Source organism: Cercospora kikuchii (assembly GCF_019650295.1).
Source record: "Cercospora kikuchii DNA, contig_00006, whole genome shotgun sequence".
NCBI classification, from domain to species: domain Eukaryota; kingdom Fungi; phylum Ascomycota; class Dothideomycetes; order Mycosphaerellales; family Mycosphaerellaceae; genus Cercospora; species Cercospora kikuchii.
Genome location: NW_025408587.1, coordinates 1,592,467 through 1,609,865, shown reverse-complemented (window position 1 = coordinate 1,609,865; position 17,399 = coordinate 1,592,467). Strand labels below are relative to the sequence as shown.

At 53.1% G+C, this 17,399-nt stretch overlaps 8 protein-coding genes across 8 annotated transcripts; 3 read left to right on the top strand and 5 right to left on the bottom strand.

Moving 5' to 3' along the window:
• Positions 1 to 553: 553 nt before the first annotated feature.
• Positions 554 to 1,237, bottom strand: CKM354_000954800 (uncharacterized protein; the record flags this gene model as incomplete). The annotated part of the gene is made up of 1 exon (XM_044804974.1): positions 554 to 1,237. The coding sequence occupies one exon, from the start codon at positions 1,235 to 1,237 to the stop codon at positions 554 to 556; it is 684 nt and encodes a 227-aa protein (XP_044660909.1).
• An 806-nt stretch (positions 1,238 to 2,043) lies between these two features.
• On the bottom strand, positions 2,044 to 3,392 carry CKM354_000954700 (uncharacterized protein; the record flags this gene model as incomplete). The annotated part of the gene is made up of 4 exons (XM_044804973.1): positions 2,044 to 2,964; positions 3,014 to 3,200; positions 3,271 to 3,305; positions 3,363 to 3,392. The coding sequence occupies 4 exons, from the start codon at positions 3,390 to 3,392 to the stop codon at positions 2,044 to 2,046; spliced, it is 1,173 nt and encodes a 390-aa protein (XP_044660908.1).
• Positions 3,393 to 3,878: 486 nt separating this feature from the next.
• CKM354_000954600 (uncharacterized protein) lies at positions 3,879 to 5,982 on the bottom strand (the record flags this gene model as incomplete). The annotated part of the gene is made up of 5 exons (XM_044804972.1): positions 3,879 to 3,907; positions 3,966 to 4,389; positions 4,448 to 4,564; positions 4,615 to 5,513; positions 5,568 to 5,982. The coding sequence occupies 5 exons, from the start codon at positions 5,980 to 5,982 to the stop codon at positions 3,879 to 3,881; spliced, it is 1,884 nt and encodes a 627-aa protein (XP_044660907.1).
• A 1,497-nt stretch (positions 5,983 to 7,479) lies between these two features.
• On the top strand, positions 7,480 to 8,141 carry CKM354_000954500 (uncharacterized protein; the record flags this gene model as incomplete). The annotated part of the gene is made up of 3 exons (XM_044804971.1): positions 7,480 to 7,876; positions 7,935 to 8,011; positions 8,079 to 8,141. 3 exons carry the CDS (start codon positions 7,480 to 7,482, stop codon positions 8,139 to 8,141), a joined length of 537 nt encoding a protein of 178 aa, XP_044660906.1.
• Positions 8,142 to 8,969: 828 nt separating this feature from the next.
• CKM354_000954400 (uncharacterized protein) lies at positions 8,970 to 9,575 on the bottom strand (the record flags this gene model as incomplete). The annotated part of the gene is made up of 1 exon (XM_044804970.1): positions 8,970 to 9,575. One exon carries the CDS (start codon positions 9,573 to 9,575, stop codon positions 8,970 to 8,972), a length of 606 nt encoding a protein of 201 aa, XP_044660905.1.
• Positions 9,576 to 10,415: 840 nt separating this feature from the next.
• Positions 10,416 to 11,414, bottom strand: CKM354_000954300 (uncharacterized protein; the record flags this gene model as incomplete). Its single annotated transcript, XM_044804969.1, has 1 exon — positions 10,416 to 11,414. One exon carries the CDS (start codon positions 11,412 to 11,414, stop codon positions 10,416 to 10,418), a length of 999 nt encoding a protein of 332 aa, XP_044660904.1.
• Positions 11,415 to 11,844: 430 nt separating this feature from the next.
• Positions 11,845 to 14,608, top strand: CKM354_000954200 (uncharacterized protein; the record flags this gene model as incomplete). The annotated part of the gene is made up of 2 exons (XM_044804968.1): positions 11,845 to 14,131; positions 14,187 to 14,608. 2 exons carry the CDS (start codon positions 11,845 to 11,847, stop codon positions 14,606 to 14,608), a joined length of 2,709 nt encoding a protein of 902 aa, XP_044660903.1.
• Positions 14,609 to 15,014: 406 nt separating this feature from the next.
• On the top strand, positions 15,015 to 17,178 carry CKM354_000954100 (uncharacterized protein; the record flags this gene model as incomplete). The annotated part of the gene is made up of 2 exons (XM_044804967.1): positions 15,015 to 16,325; positions 16,378 to 17,178. The coding sequence occupies 2 exons, from the start codon at positions 15,015 to 15,017 to the stop codon at positions 17,176 to 17,178; spliced, it is 2,112 nt and encodes a 703-aa protein (XP_044660902.1).
• Between the last annotated feature and the right edge of the window lie 221 nt (positions 17,179 to 17,399).

The following is a 17,399-nucleotide window of genomic DNA, read 5'->3' as shown; positions in this document are numbered from 1 at the left end:
TGCTCTGGATGTGAAGATGCGTTTCAGGTTTGCCGTTCGCTGCGTATTCGCCATCGGGAGTGGGTGTTAGCGTGGTTGGTATTGATGAATGGAAGTGACATGATTCGGTCAGAGTAAGGAAGCTAGCAGAAAGCACTTTGCGAAGACAAAGCGCTTGCCAAGAATGGAAGCATCAGCCGTCAGCCTTGCGCTTGCCTCAGCTTCAAGACTTCCTCCTTCTCGGCCACCACAACGGCCGACGACTCAACAAATGTCATCAACCACACGACAATCCCAGCTTCCGTGACATGGAACGCAGGGACTGTGCTATTCAGCTGCTCAGTTCACACGCGAACGTACCAGCAAACGAAGCCCACCTGTCCGACAAGCCAAGCCGACTACGAGTCTTCACATGACACTCGTTCGGGGGCATCGTACTCACTTCGTCCTCAGCATGTGGACCGCATGGGCAAATTACGTCCAACACCACTGGCACATGTACTCAAAGACAACTGCGCTGAGCCACGAACACTATTCCGAGCTGCGACTCCTGGCTGTGCAGGCTTGATTGATATTATGATCCAACTGCACTACCCAGCAGCTCTTGATTACCAAAATTGAACTCCTCCTCATCGATCATAAGCCCAGTCGCGAAACGATGCAATGGCAAAAGCACACCGGCTTCAACGAAAGTACTCTGGAATCCCGGCCGCCTATCTTCACGCTTCGTCCGCCGCCCTCTCCGCACCGTGCGAAGCTCAAGATATCTCCAAGTGGCCTCGATGATATCCTCCACCATAATGTACTCATGACTTCGGATCTCGTCGAAGAGGTCGCAAAGCATCCACACCTCTGCTTGTGTCCTGTCCGCCCAATATCCCTTCACAGCTTGCATCAAACTCTGAAGACAATCTTCTGCGTCATCGCCGTCTAGCTCGGATATTATCTCGCCCAGCAAGTATACAATTGAGAAAAGCCTTGCGATGAGGTGTATCCTTTCGTCGAGCGCGAATGGAAAACAGAGGCACGCTAGTCCTGGCAAGTCTCTGCTGAGATATGAGCTCCGCGCTGCATCACTTTCGAAGGGCCAGTGGCTGAGTATGAAACTGTTCGTTTGAGACGTGACTTGGGTCCGGAGAGAGTGGCTTTCTTCGTGGTCGTCTGATTCCGATTCGGTGTCTATTGAGCTTTCGCCGATCAGACAAGTCTCCTTCTCGAGGTAGCAGAGCACGTCGTCCCTGACATCGATGGTCGCCATTGTTCGCGTGGGAGTAGTGTCAAACCAGCGTTGCGTATGATTCCGGTCCCGAAAGCCGCGATGCTAAAGTGTCGCGTTCGTATTGCGCTCACCGCAATTCCACTAATCACTCCAGAAGATATACCAGCAATGCGACGCGCTGACAATACAACAATGTACGAAAAGACAATGACAGAGACGCGGGACATGGGCTGACATATATTTTGCACACCGGTGGCATGAGCGTGTGAGATGAATCATCAGCAAATCACCATCCTACACACTATTCGAGCGATCGCGGATAGCCAGCAAATATTGTCCCTTTTTAAGGTTTGCGACTGTTCAGACCACTCATGGGCCGTCTTCGCAGATCCTTCTTCCGAAATAGGCCTGTCTCGACTGGATAGCGCAAGCCACACGCGATCCTTCTCTCTCGCTCTCGCCGAAGCTGGCTGCGCTGGTGACATGCTGCAGATACGTTTTGGGCCGTCTTGCCGTGCAGACAGTCGACAAGTTCGAAAAATACATGGACTATACAGTTGTTGGATTTCTGTAACATGCCCATGTCGCGAGGTGGTGAACACCTTCAGGGTTTGTGAACCACAATTCGCGCCGAATCCTGGCTTGTCAGCATTTAACCAACGTGCCGGGTTTTCTCCTTTAGACAGGTCAGCGGTATAAGCGCTTCCGATAGCTGATAAAGATTTAGCGAAATGCAGCTGTGTGTGCAGGGTGTGGAAGATAAATTTGGATTTCAAGATCAGAAGAGACATCCTTCGCACAAATTCCTTCCACGCTGCCAAGGTCTAACCGACCCGCTATCTCTATCATAATTTCCATGTGAGCAGACCACGCTCGTAGAGGCCTACGACGAATCCGACACCTGCTTGCCAATCTCGGACAGCGGTAGTCGATGTTCCAAATCCACTGCCTGAGAACAAGGTTGTGAGACCTGTTTCTTCGCTCCACTCAGCAACCCAGCTCAGTTTCTGCAAGCTGCTGCAATCCTCGCCAGCTGCACTTTCGGCTCCTTGACAAAAGCGATTCTTCTTCGCCACTTGTTCTAGACTGGGAGCATGAGGATGCCCTGTAATCAAAAGCTTGCCTTTGCTGTCCGAGCTGAGATTGTCTGGCGCAAATGGAACTGGAATCGATGACGTTTGCGATAACTCTGGTGTCCCATCGGCGGCCCAAGTGATATTGAAGATTCGCACGTTTGCGGTGCTGGAGCTTCCCACGGCCAGCGCGCTCGAGTTGAGCAGAGCAACTCCGTTTGCGAAAGGAATTCGAGCCAAAGTCTTCACAGAAGTGCTTCCATCGTTGTTACGTTTGACGTACGCCACGGAACCTCCTGGAAAGCCAGCGTACGTCTCAAGTTTGGCCAACAGTAAATTGTATTTGGCCGGAAACAAGTGATCGTTGGTCAAGAAAAGCTCGTCCTTGCTAATCGCAACCATTGAGTTTGGTGAAGGGAGGTAAGTCGAATTTTGGGCGAAGCCTTCGTATTTTGCCACAACTTGCTCAGTATCCAGAGTATACCATTCCACGCTAGGTCCATCCGGAGAATGGTTGATGATATATAGCGTTTGACTGGCCTCATGATACTCAATGCCGAGCGGGTGAAAGGTTTTGTCATGTGCTTCAGGTGCTTCGAGTTGCACTTTCACTGGAACTGCATCGCTGCCTTCGCTGTACTTGTACAGATAGATACCAGTCTCAGGAGGTGTGTCGGGATTCACGAGCACGCCCTGGCACGATGTTAGAGTCTTTGGAGCAGGTTTGGTCGCGATGCCTTACCATGACAGTATTCCACTGATCTCGACCTGGGTCACAACTGATAAGTGCCCATCCTTGCTTTTCATTCAGGTAGATATCTTCGCAATTGCGAATGATATCACGGAATTTGACCTCATAGTCACCAGCTGTGTTCACGCTGACAAGCCTTGAAGGATGATTTGTGTAGAACAGCTGTAACAGTGGCCACCTGCAACAGATGTCAGTTCTTTGGTGGCAGAGATCGTCTTTCGGCAGCTTGCGCTGAAATGTTGACATACCTGCTGTAAATAAAAGCTGACAACAGCAGCACCAGCTTTCACAAGCTCACGTCAACAAGAGGACATCGTTTCAGGTCGTGGAAGCAACTCACAATTGATGTCGTGTACCGAGCGGAGCCCATCTTCCTATCTGTATGCTTTGTTCGGATACACTGGAGCGAAGCAAATAGCGGTGATGTTTTTGTTGAGGTCGTTGCTGCCTCGCCCAGAGCTAACCTTATCCTTGTCTCCTGGGGTGTCTTCGGGGAAGGAACAAACCAAACCTTGCCGGCTTTCCGAAACATCCGATAGCTCTGGACGACATCTTGCAATGATCAGAGGTGCTCGCACAAAGGCAGCTAGCAATACAATCGCGACTAAACGTGCTCAAAATGTGGCCTGCAAGCTCACTGCGACGGGTGCGAAGCTCAAGTGTCTATTGGCTGACCACAGGATCGGCAGAAAATGCATGGAGCCAACGACCTCGTGCAGTGACTGAGCAAGAAGTCCAGAGGTCGAGACACAGGATGCATGGAGATGAGCTTAGTCACTGGTATGAATTCCATAATTGATACAAAACACGAAACGGGCATTGGGCCGACCCGCAAGTGCGATGCGACACGGCGCCTCTAACCTGATTTTACGGCAGTAAATTGACCTGAGGGCAGATCAGTACTTCTTGAAAGTGACCACAGCATAGAGGGACCGAAGCATACCTCTGCGCGTTCGCATTGTGCGAACGAGGAGAAGGGTCGAACAAACACCCAGCGTCCCTGCAAACAGCCAGAACCAGGTCATCGCACTCTCCTCGATGTGGATCGGCATGTGTGGCTCTGCAGCTCCGTGACCGTGGCCCGACATCATCTCGCCATGGCCATGGGGCATGTCTTCGTCATCGCCGTGCTCCGGTGGACTCTCGGCATGTGATTTGCCTGCAGATATGTCTGGCTTGCCAGTACTCAGAGGCTTGTAGTTCATGTCGCCAATATCGTCGTGGGAATCGATTTTCACATTCTGAAAGTCGAGCTGTAGCAGATGGGGCTTTCGTTTCTTTAGGTCCAATATGCATTCGCCAAAGAGGCCATTTGCCCACGCGAACCAAGAACGAGTCCACGACGTTGAGTTGTGAGAATTGACACTCTGTACCAGCGAACAACAGTCAGCGCCATTCTTGGCAATTTGTGATGTCCCTACTCACCTCGTGTATAAGGCCTTTGTGGCTTGTGCTAGTGACGAGCTGCCGAAGCTGCTGCGTGATCTCCTCATCATCATCACTGGTCAGTATTCTGATGATGGAAGCCATGGGCCAAGCGTTCTAGCGAATGGTTAGTCAAGTATGCAAGTAAAAGTCCTTGATTTCCATACTCCGTAACCATTATGCGGGCCTCCAACAGCGCTGATGTGCTTTCCGTGTGCCCAGTATGGATTGTACGTGCTCAAAGCTCGCGCCCGCGTGTTCTGGTAGATGGGGTCCTTGACATCATGGTAGAATAGGCCCGAGGAAAGCAAAGATGGCGAATTTGAATCGTCCATGACATTGGCACCCCCGTATCCGTCGACCTCAAAAGCATATACATCTCCGTGCTCCTTGGTCCGCACAATGCCATGCTCCGTGATGGCGCGCCGCACAGAAGCAGCCATTGTTTTCATCCTCCCAGCGATTTCCACATTGCCTAGCTTGTCCGCAATATCGGCCGCGAGACCCACGAATCGCGAAAACATCATGTTGGCAGGAATAAAAAGTTGCATGAGGCAGGCGTCGTCCGAGGGCCTAAAGTATGAGCGAATGAGTCCTGTGCCCGCGGCGACCGGATTGCCATGGCCACCATTTCTCAGCCCTGGCCACTTGTAAGGTTGTTCCGCAGTGGTACCGTTCTTGTTGTAAGTGGTATGATCAGCCATACTCTGAGCTGTATCCAGGACCTTCTCGACAGCAGGCAGCCAACTGAATTTGCGAAAGAACTCCAAGTCTCCAGTCTTCTCGAAGTAGGTGTGGGATAATTGCAGAAACGACGCAAGTGAGTCGAGCTCGTATTTGCATTCCCATATGTCTTGCGTGAACTCTAGTGGTAACGGTTGTCCGTCAGCAGTGGCGGCTAGGGCCTGTTCTTTCAGACGCTCGACCGGAGCTTTGTATGCGTTGCAATGTGGGGCGTAAAGCAGATAGCGCGCTTGCAGGTTGATCGCCCCTCTGAATAATGATGCCAATGAGTCGTTGCTTGTAGATGGAGTGAGGAGAGACACATATGATTGCAACTGATTCGCTGTGGCGTATGTCAGTGAAGCGCTCTGCCTGCGCGCCATTGGTGAGCACTTACCTGAGTCTCTGAGCCACTCTGCTGGAATGTCGCCGGTAATGATGAACGCAAGTTCCTCTTCTGTGTTGTTGCCGGAGACGCCGCGCCAGCTGACAGTAGTGTCTAGTGTGTTTGGGAAAGCATTCTCGAAGAGTCGACTGAGGTCGACATCTGCAATGGCGGCCTTGGTGTCTACAATGGCCTGTTCTACGACAGAGCTATTGAATGTTCGACAGTAGGGCTCAGGTCTCATGTAGGAGAGATTGTGAGCACCGCCGCTGCCCGGAGCGTGCCAATGCCTGGAATATGAGCCATATCCAGGGCAGCGTGGTGGAGGCGGTGGTTCTGGATCTGTTTCGAAGTTGTCGTCCCATTGTTGTAGCTGAGCTGTAGCGGCCGTGGCCAGGAGCAGCGCACTCGCAAGACCTGCACGCATCCTGTCAGTGAGCGCCTCGATCAGGACAACATGCGTGCAGTTACAATTTGTAGAATGGAAGCACGCCCCCTCCTGCTGGAAGGATAGCGGGCTTCCGGATCAGGGTCGCATTCTGCACCTCTCAGAGGAAGGAAACAGCGCCACCCGCAGGAACAGGAGACGAATTGGCAGCAACAGGCGAGAGTCTATTTTGGTCGCTAAGTTAGCCACAAACACTCCGCAGGATATAAGTATCACTTCTTGCCAAGCGCGCCGCTGGCACAATGCAAGAAGCCATTACATATTGATCGTGTGCTCGCGAGTCGCATCAAGTCCCCTCAGCTCGAATCGGTGTCACGAGCAGACGACGGCAGACGAGATGCACATGGGCAAGAATTCGGCTCGCCCGATGCGGTTGCTTGGCGACTCTACGAGGCAGGGGGCACTTGGCTGGACGGGTCCATTCCTACGACCTCAGCATTGCCCGCGACCTTACAGACAATCAATACGTTTGCTGCACCGACCCAATGCATCATGCTCGACACGGTGCTTATCGCTCGGGCTGTGCGAGCGGTGCTTTCGAAAGGAGCCCGCAGTACGCACAGCGGAAGCCTGGAGCGGCTGTGCAGAGAGAACGTGTCAAAGACCACAACCATACCCATCTGCTCACCGGACCTTCGTGTCCTATCGATGAGGAGGAGAGTTGCGCCAACGGCCACCGTGATGCGTGCAACCCCATTGAGGCATACGCTGTGCTCCCTCACTCAGGCGCAGACGCAATATGTCGCTCGTGGAATGATAGGCGCGGACTCACGTGTGTGCCACGCTTCACACACAGCCTGAAGCGAGGGGAGACACACGGCGATTCCCACATGATCTCAACCAGTCTACAATTCTGCGCTCCCATGGCGTGGGGCACTGCACCTGCATGTCAGCCAGGATCATGACAGCACAAGCCTCGCTAAGATGTCTTGCAACGTCACTTTCAATGTGCACTGCTTCGACAAGGGCAATGCTGTGCTATGCGCGCAACGTGCAGATCTCACACACAGGTGTGCTGGCGTTCATCGTAATAAGGTTGCTGACCGGGCTCTGAGACCCTAACTCTGAGTCTGTTGTTCGAGATGGAAAGTCCGATGCACATTCACAGCAGCAGCAGCCTCAAAGGAGTGATGCGACTGACGCTTTCAGGTCAATAGACAACACATGGCTCTCGAACAGGAAAAGCTGCAGACTGCCTCTCACGTCTGAGTGACGACTCGCATATGCAAGGTGAGACGCCCCCCGCAGCCTCGGACATTTATGCTGCATTGCATATGTGTTGACCTGCGGGAACACAAACGTGCCAATGGCTTAAACAACAACGCCAGGCGAGCAGGGAAAGACTAATAACAGGATTGCACGCTCTACGCAGGGCTCAATCCTGCTGACCGCTCACGGCATATAGTGGTATCGAATCCCCCATCTTCTCAACCCGCTTTGTCCAGATTCTCGAATCGACTCCCATCGTCACTCACAATGCGCTACTCACCCGTCAAGCTCGCTGCGCTATCTGCGTTGGCAGTGAACAGTGCTGTTGCAGGGAGATGCCTCACTGATGCTGCCGCCAACCGCGTAGCCCAAAACTTCGCAACCACCTTTTCCAACTTCAGCGAAGAATTCGTCAATTCCACTTACACCTTCGACGTCAAAGACCAGACTGACAGCGTTGCGTGGCTCATCAGCAACGGAACCGCCTGCCCGAACGGACTTGGATCTCTCACATTCGGCTCTCGACGTGCTTTGATGGACGCCCAAGCCACTCAACCGGATCTGCCTTTCATCATCCAGAATGTCTGGCACGATTGCACCAACGTGATCACACGTTGGAAATTCGATATCGAGCCGCAGCAAGTTCAGGGTATTGCTGTCTTGGGTCAGTATCAGAATCTCATAGGGAAACCTCCTTGTGTGTTGTGCTAACTGTTGTTCAGGCACTGTGTGCAACGAAGGTCGAAACAAGAGAAAGGAGCCGTATCTGATCAATCACATCTTCAGCGAATTCAACACAGTGAGTGCGAGCCGTCGCCATAATCCAGATTCCCGCTCATGGAGCTGCTGCTGACATTCGGTGATAGGGTGCTTTCTTGGTGTTCCAAGGCGACTATGTTCCTACTCAGTCCTGCGGCAACGTTAATTAGAATCGAGTTTCCAAAGAGCACAAGCAGGCAAGAGAATACGCCCATCAAAACGCATGGTTGAGGGACACGCTAGCTTCACCTCAGCATATTGAAGGTGGAGGTAATGTAGGATGTAGAATGCAACAGACCTTTCCCATCACTACTTCCGTTGTCACGGCCAGGTCTAGCCACTTGTCGCTGCTTTATGCTGTATCATACTGTTGGTCTGTTGTATGTTCGTACCGATCAGATTCGAAGAGAAGAGCTCATGTCCAGTTCTCTGGCTTGAGCCAAGCGGAGAGACAATCGAGCCCGCAGGGATATTGTGCAGGTATTAACCCGACCCTCAGACCTTCTTGAACTCTGTACAATCTGTCACCTGCATTCGGAGATTGGATGAGAGGGTATGTCTTCGCTTTCTGGCAATTTGCGACCCTTTTGGCAGTCGGTTTAGGGCAGCTCGTTGGCAGGAAAGCCCCGAAAGCTGCTCGAGCTTATATTCCTCGAATCCGTGTATGCAGATGACACATTGTAGCATTGCTTCTTTGTAGCCTGTGGCCGCACTGTGACCCGGCAGGCTGTTTTCCTACCATAACCATAACTCGACAGGCGACAAAGATTGTTGAAGGCTCAGAGGGTACAGGAAGAAGTCCGCAGTGTCAGAACTCTGCTGGCCTGGACCTGCATAGCTATCCCTAGCTTGCATGATCATGTGCTGGACAAGGAACCCAATATCCCAGCTCGATTTTTAGCCCGACGAAAAGCTAAGCCGGAGTTCGTCGCCTTGAGAATGCAATATAATCGATTAGCTATTACTACAAATATTGATACAGTTGCGAAAGGCTCAAGCTACCTGCCACGGTTCATCGCCTCCAGCGCGTTCTTGGTGAGCGGTATTTTTTCATATCCGATGTGTAGATGTCTGCGAATCACTTCCGCGTGATCCTCGTCATTGCTCGAGAACAACAGCTTGACGCCAGGTAGTGTTTCGTGAACGAAGTTGACGAGTTCTTCGAACAGCAGTGTCATTGGAAGATCGCATCGTATTCTGTGGCCCAATACAACACCATCCCAAGCTTTATTGCCGCCCTCTGGACCAGTGCCATCGCGGATTTTGCGCTTGAGCTCGTTGATGTTGTCGCGACTGTCCGGGTTGATTCCGTGGCCTTCCACATAAAGGCCCTCGATGTGCTGCAATCTGTCCATTGTCGTCTTGATCGTGGCATATGTCTTTCCCACATCACGATCGCCATCGGCTTCGTTTTGAGAAACCCATGTTGGTTCGAGGTCTGTCATTAGGACAGCTGTGTTATTTTGCATGAGCTCCATAGAAAAGAGGACTTCAGTCAGGCTCCGCTGTCGTCCCGTACGTTTGGGAGTGCATGATAGCGTGTGCCTCGAATCGGGTTTGCGATTTCGAGGCCGTGGTGTTTCCGAGCGCGGTGGTATCTCCATTTCAGGTGTTGACATTGGCTATACCAGTAGTAGTTCCGCGCTTGGCATGATCGGTAGATTTTTGCGCAGAGGTCAGCTTGCGAAGCTGATGTGTCTTCTTATGTCACCACAATGCCGTGTCCGGGCTTGCATCGGAACAAGTGATCGTGATGCACTGGTGATCATGGGTTCTGCTCACTATCGGAGTGTGTACCTGTCCGACATGCAAGGTCTTCCCTGCCAGTGACGAACACCAAAGGGGTCTGTGCAACTTCATGCTCTGCAGGGCTGTGCCATTTCGTGGTGCCATGAGCGGCGCGCGACCTCTGCGTGCGCAAACGGAATGAAGCTGAATGATCATCAAGCCAGAACCGTTCAAGCGATGGTACTGCAATCAGCCGGGACGACGCAAGGGCTCAGGCTCTCAGGAAGCACCATTTGAAGAGCCTTCTCGCAAATGCGAAGCTCAAGCAAAGCGTGCACAGGTTCTGCTCAGCCTTTCGGCAGACCTCCGGGCTACTGCTGATTTACGGCCAAGGCATCCGCCGAAGGAGTATCTCAGTACGCGCATCCAGCAATCAGTGCTAGCTTTGCGACAGATCAAGCAACACTGCGAGCCGCTGAGCCTACCCGCACACCGAATGGCGATTTGGCATCATCTCATCAGGTATATTGTCCAAAGACTGTGATGTATAGAGTGATCCCACAAATAGCTGTCAGACGGTACCACGCTAGCGTGCTCTTGCGCGGCAACGAGACCTGCCTAGTCGCAGAACCGATTGGTTGGGATTACTAGGAGTTCCAACACGGCGGACGAAAATTACGATGAGGTCTGCGGTGAAGTGAATGCTGGCGAACGGGTCACGCCTTAGCTCTGTTGTCGTACTCCAGCTTCATGCCTTTCACAAGCGCTATGCACAACCTTTCGACGATGGTTCTGGGCAGCATTAGCAAAGGCTCAAATTGAAGCGCGTGTGGCCAGTATCCCCAAACGCTGCCGCGATCGCGGCCCACTAGGCTTAGGCTAGTATTTGCGAATCGTCTAGAGCTGGGAACCCAGAAAGTGACAGGCCGTGGCTCGCTGGTGGTGGAACACATGCCCACCAGATTGTAAAGGACTTCGACCTGAGGGTGTCCTTCGGCTTTGAGCTCGACTGACAGGGCATGAGAGAAGCTCTGTAGAAAGGTCTTCGATGCCGCTCCCATGGCAAAGTAGGGACATGGGAGCTTCGCAGATCCCGAGCCGATATTCATGATCAGGGAGGGCTTGTTGTCAATCAGCTGGGGAAGCAGGAGTCTAGTCAGCTCTGTAGCGAACATGAAGTTGCCGTTGATGATTTTTCGATTCCGGTCTGATGAGCTTTCAGTGTGAGCGAGAAGAAGTGGGTCAAGCTCGCCAGCGACGTTGTTAATCAAGATCTTGATTTTATGATCGCGCAGACGCTGTATGGCGCACTCCATCTTCCGAGGATCATCGACGTCAAGCATGGCGTCGAGCACGATGAAGTCGATGTTGCGTTGAGGCCACTGTAACAGGAGCTCGGTTTTGATGCGCTCCAACTTCGCGGCGTTCCTTCCATGAAGGATGACGTTGAAACCATGAGACAGCAATTCCTCCGCGAAAGCTCTGCCTAAGCCACCAGAAGAACCTGTAATCAGCGCCCATGCAGCACCATCATCTGACAAGTAGTTGCGTAGTCGACTTCGATGCAGAAAATGGGTCGCTACGAAGGATGAAAGTTGATAGAAGGCGAAGATGGCGGAAAGACCTCCGAGAGTCGCGAAGCTGGAGAGTAAAGGCTGTGCAGCAATAGTCTGTCGGAAAATGGTCGTGAGTCGGCGGGAGAAATGCAAAGCCATAGCTGCTTCCTGAATAAGGGCGTATCTCTGAGCTATTGCTGGGTCAAGGGCTCAGCTTGATAGGGTAAATTCCGTCCCCGAAGAGCGCGGCTGGAGGTTTCGAGGCAGTCGCCTACACTCTTCACGTGTGCTTTGCTGCAAAGACGATGGGCAAGATGCACTGTGTGTCCGCACTGGGGGAGGATAATGTTTGTATACTCCGTAGTAGAGATTTAGGCAACGGAATGAGATGAGAGATGGGTGGAGCAGCAACTTGGTGGAGGATCGGATCGGCGTTCGTGATGACTTCACCCGCTCGCTACTGACAGCTCCATCGACCAGCCCGTGACGCCGCAGCTCTTCGTCAACGCACGGTGTTGCACTGGCAAGATTGGGTGCTGTGTTGTGGGCGAGTAGCATGCAGCCCGACTGACAGCCTGCCATACCTCAGATGAAATCATCCACCAACGCCGCGAGCGAGACGCCTGCTGACAGCGACCCACGATCAAGTCCGCCCATCAACGACCGCAAACGAAAGCGATTCAGTCGGCCAGCAGAGGAGGAAGGGCCCAGACAGCACACCATCAGTGCTCTTTTCTCCGCTAACCACAAACCACACTCGACGTTGTGCACGAGCAAGCGGCAGAAGAGCGACCTTGACCGCGCGGTCCCGCCACCATCGACTCCCACACCCTCCCTTGCTCCTGCCGACATGTACTCCTTCAGCTCTCGCTCTCCACAGGCCAATGGGAATGGAGTCGTGGATCTCACCAATGCCTCATCGCCCGTCTCATCGCAGGCACGACGCATGTCTACCAAACCCGCCATGAACCCGCATATCGGTGCCAAAAAGCTCGTTGTCAAGAACCTGAAGACCAACTCGAATTGGGATAGCAAAGCATATCTGGAGAAGATCTGGGGGCAGCTCGATGAGGCACTGGCCCTCATATTCAAGGATGGCAATGCAGCTTTCAGTAAGGAGGACCTGTACCGAGGCGTGGAGAATGTGTGCCGACAGGGAGGGGCTTCGACACTGTTCTCAAGATTGGACAAGCGGTGTACAGAGCACATTCAACGTGACGTTCGCGACAAGTTGTTGGAGAGATCGGGCGAGGATAACGTCTCCGTACTGAAGGCGGTGCTATCGGAATGGACACGCTGGACGCAACAGATGACCACGATTCGAGCCATCTTCTTCTTCTTGGATCGATCGTACCTGCTATCATCTAGCAAGCCCACCCTTGACTCGTATACTTCACAGCTCTTTCGCCAGAATGTATTCAGGAGCGAGGGGCTCAAAGATAAGATCATCGATGGAGCTTGTGACATCGTTACGGCGGATCGAACGCGAGCACAAAAGTTGGACCAGCGACTTTTCAGGCAAGCGATAGACATGTTACATGCGCTACAAACGTATACGACTACCTTCGAGCCTAGGTTTCTCGCGGTCAGTCAACGATATGTAGACGAGTGGTCGAACACGGCAATATCAGAGCATAGCGTTCCGGACTATGTGACGCTGTCGGATGAGCTCATTGCTGCTGAGATGCAGAGATGTGAAGATTTCGACCTCGACAACAGCACCAGAAGAGACCTCCTCAGCTTGCTCGAGGATCATCTGGTGGAGAGCAAAGAAGCCGACCTGGTGGACTATGAGGCGCTTGCGTCGTTACTGGACAAGAATGCGACCTTGCAACTGGCAGCGTTGTATACACTCTTGGCACGAAGACGGCTAGGCCAGAAATTGCGTCCATCGTTTGAGAAGTGGGTCGATCAGGCCGGGACAAGCATCGTGTTTGGTAAGGAAGATGACATGGTAATCAACCTCTTGTCCCTCAAGCGAAGTCTGGATCACTTGTGGAAGACATCGTTCCAAAGAGACGAAAGCCTGGGCCATGGTTTGCGCGAAAGCTTTGAGACGTTCATGAATAAGACCAAAAAGGGCGACGCGACGTGGGGCACAGACAACACCAAGGTCGGCGAAATGATTGCCAAGTATGTCGATCAGCTGTTGCGTGGCGGTGCCAAAGCAATACCAGAGGTACTTACGGCGAGGCGATCGTCAAGCATTACCACGCCGGCCCCTCAGCTCAATGCCGCGCCTGAGGAGGACAACGAGGACCCGGAACTCGATGAAGACGCCGAGATCAACATACAGCTCGACCAAGTCCTTGATCTCTTCCGTTTCGTGCACGGCAAAGCGGTCTTTGAGGCCTTCTACAAGAAAGATCTTGCCCGTCGCTTACTGATGGGGCGAAGTGCTTCGGCAGATGCAGAGCGTAGCATGCTCACGCGACTCAAAACCGAATGTGGAAGCGGCTTCACTCAGAATTTGGAACAGATGTTCAAAGATGTTGAGTTGGCCCGCGAGGAGATGCAATCGTATAAGCAGCGCCTGGAAGATCGCTTGGGATACGAGAAGGGGAAAGCAGTTGATCTCAATGTGAACATCTTGTCTGCTGCGGCATGGCCCACGTACAAGGATATTCCAGTGCGCATACCTACGAACATACAGAAGGCGATCGATGACTTTGAGTTGCACTACAAGAGCAAACACACCGGGCGAAAGCTTGATTGGAAACACGCTCTCGCGCATTGTCAAATGAAGGCGACGTTTGGCAAAGGAAGCAAAGAGCTCGTGGTGTCGAGCTTCCAGGCCATCGTACTTCTTCTATTCAATGGAGTAGCCGAGGGTGAGAAGCTCAGCTATGCACACATCCTGTCTGAGACAGGACTCCGTAAGTAATCGTCCACGGGATACGAGTCGCCGTTCAAAACACTGACATTCCGTAGCTGAGGCCGAAGTCAAACGAACGCTGCAGTCGCTCGCATGCGCTAAGCTTCGACCGCTCACCAAACATCCCAAAGGAAAGGAAATCGACGAAGCAGACACATTCTCAATCAACTCAAGCTTCGAGCATCCTAAATATCGGGTCAAGATTAACCAAGTACAGCTCAAGGAAACGAAGCAGGAGAACAAGGAGACACACGAGCGAGTTGCGGAGGATCGTAACTTCGAGTGTCAGGCGGCGATTGTCCGAATATTGAAGAGTCGCAAGACGATCAGTCACCAAGAGCTGGTATCCGAAGTCATCAAAGCAACGATGAGCAGAGGCGTACTTGCAGTGGCGGACATCAAGAAGAACATCGATCGGCTGATCGAGAAGGACTATATGGAGCGCGAGGAGGGCAACATGTACTCGTATATAGCATAGACGAGACGGCCGTGGTCACTGGATAGCAGCCCAGGGGCCCAACATTAGAAGACACGATCAGACGACAATATTCTACCAGCACATGTTGGCTCGAGCATTGACTTGGAGCTAGCGGACATGGCTGCGCGGTGCACGTCCAATCATGATGACATGCGTGCCCAGTCCATGTGGTAGCTGCAGCTACGCACGCCAGGCCAGTTCCCAGTGCTGTTGGAGTGCCCGTGAGATGCTGTTCACTCCACTGCCATCGTTGGGAGGGTTGATCATTGTGCTATAGAGCATTCTCAGCGCGCATCGATTGGCCCGTCGTAGCGAGCGCCGGCCGTGCATCGTTCGCGTCGCCTATCGCTACTCGAAGCCGCGCTTGCACAGCAGCTGCGGCCAGCAGCGACGCCAGCTTGACGACATGAGTCTGTTTGGGGACGATACGGACGGCCCGACACGTCCCAAATCATCGCTGTTCGACGACGAGCCTGCCACGCCGAGCAAGAAGAAGACTGCCGCCGCCGCCTCGTCGTCCATCTTCGCCGATAACGCCGCCGACGACGCAGACGACACGCCGTGGGGCTTCACGCCTCGGAGAAACGCAGGCGGTCGAGGCAGCGTGGTGCGCTCGTTGCTGGCCGACGTCGACGTGCCCGATCTCTACATCGACGCCTTTGACGAGCTGCAGACCGGCGGGCACGTTTCTAGCGAGGCCGCGAAGCAACTGCTGCACGATTGCCCAGTCCCAGACGCCGATCGCGATAGCATTTGGAACATCGTCTCGAGCAACGGAGAGACGTCCCGGTTGGGCAGAGGAGAATTCAACGTCCTTCTCGCCCTTATCGGATTAGCACAAGAAGGCGAGGAGCTGGGGTTGGACGCTGTCGACGAGCGACGAAGCAAGCTGCCTGTTCCTGATCTGCCGGTGCGCAAGCAAAATAACCAGAACACCAAAATGGCACAGCCTGAGACATCTCATACAGAGGCACAAGCAGGCGCTCCAGTATCGCCTGAGCAGCCTCGTACTAGCGCAGCACGCAAACCGTCGTTTGGTCTGGACAGCGACCCATGGGCGAGTCCTGAGATGCACAAGGGTCACAAGCACGTGAATGGAAGCAATGGTTACGGCTCTGAACAGAGAACTACGAGCACATTTACGACAGCTTCCGCGCAGTCTACTGCTGCCAACGGGAGCTATGATGTTGCTGGATCAGCGCCCACAAACGAGAGCTCTGGCAGCTGGGGAGCTTCAAACAACTTTGCTGCGGGAAACACGGGCGGGTTCGGTGCTGCTGGTGGTCCGCCTGGCAGTGCTGGGTTCGGGGACGAGGGCAACGGCCCCAACAAGCCAGCGCCTCGACGGCCACAACAAGTACGCGCCAGTACTGGCGCTGACGAATTCGTCACTGTCAATATACTCGATGAGAAGGAAGGCATGTTTCTGTTTCAGCATCGGAACTACGAAGTTGCTTCGCTCAGGCGGAATAGCAAAGTGATTCGACGTTATAGTGACTTTGTTTGGCTCCTGGACTGCCTGCATAAGCGCTATCCTTTCCGACAATTACCTTTACTGCCACCCAAACGGGTCGCAATCAACGGCAACCACATCGCGGCGGATGCTACGTTCCTGGAGAAACGGAAAAGAGGACTCGCGCGCTTTGCAAATGCGCTCGTTCGACATCCCGTGCTGAGAGAGGAGCAGCTCGTGGTGATGTTCTTAACAGTTCCCACGGTAGATGCAAGTCCACCTCGCATGATCCACAACACCGCTAACAAGATTATAGGAACTGGCTGTCTGGCGTAAGCAGGCTACGATCAGCGTACAAGAAGAGTTCGTGGGCCGCTCATTGCCACCGAACCTTGAGGACAGCCTACCACAAAACCTTGCCGACACATTCGACACCGTCCGCGGAGGTGTGCGAAGAAGTGCTGAACTGTATATCAATCTCTGCAACCTTGTCGAACGTGTCATTAAGAGGAAGGAAGGCATCGCAGCAGAGTACGGACGTTTGAGCCTCAACCTTACAACCGTGACAGAAGCCAGCAATGACACCTATGCAATCGACAACAGTGACGTTCCAATGCTCAATGAGGGCATTGCCAGCACAGCAAAGCACATATCTACCTCGCAAGCTTTGCTCGTCGACGAAGCGCGGGCGTGGGACGAAGGCGTACTCGAGGATCTCAAAACACTCCGCGACGCACTCGTAAGTGTCCGCGACATGTTCGATCGTCGCGACCGGTACGCGAAAGATAACATCCCGACTCTCGAACGTCGCATCGAAGCCAACGAGGCCAAACTTTCGAACATTCATGCCAAAGGGGATGCTGCCAAGCCTGGAGAGGCAGACAAGGTGGCGAATGCCATCACAGCCGACAAGCAGAGCATCGTCAATCAGCACGCCCGCGGCGTTTTCATCAAAGAATGCATTCGAGACGAGATTGTGCATTTCCAGAGCACACAATGGAAGATCAGTCGACTGCACCAGGACTGGGCGCAGGAGCGGGTCAAGTATGCGGAGCTACAAGCAGATAACTTTAGATCTTTGGTGGATGCAGTGGAAGGGATGCCGTTGAGTGAGTAGCATTCTCTGCGTGCGAGGGTTGCTACGATTCGACGCGGAATCTCGCAACGCATCAGGCAGAGGTCCGGTAGTTTGATGGTGCACTATACTCATTAGAAGGAACTGCGAAACCTGGGCGAGAAGCCGTAACTTACGAGCATAGCGAAGGCATTGCATGGCAACAGAATGGTAATGTGTTACGCTAGCTGTGCAGATAGATGGACAATGTATGAATGTATCAG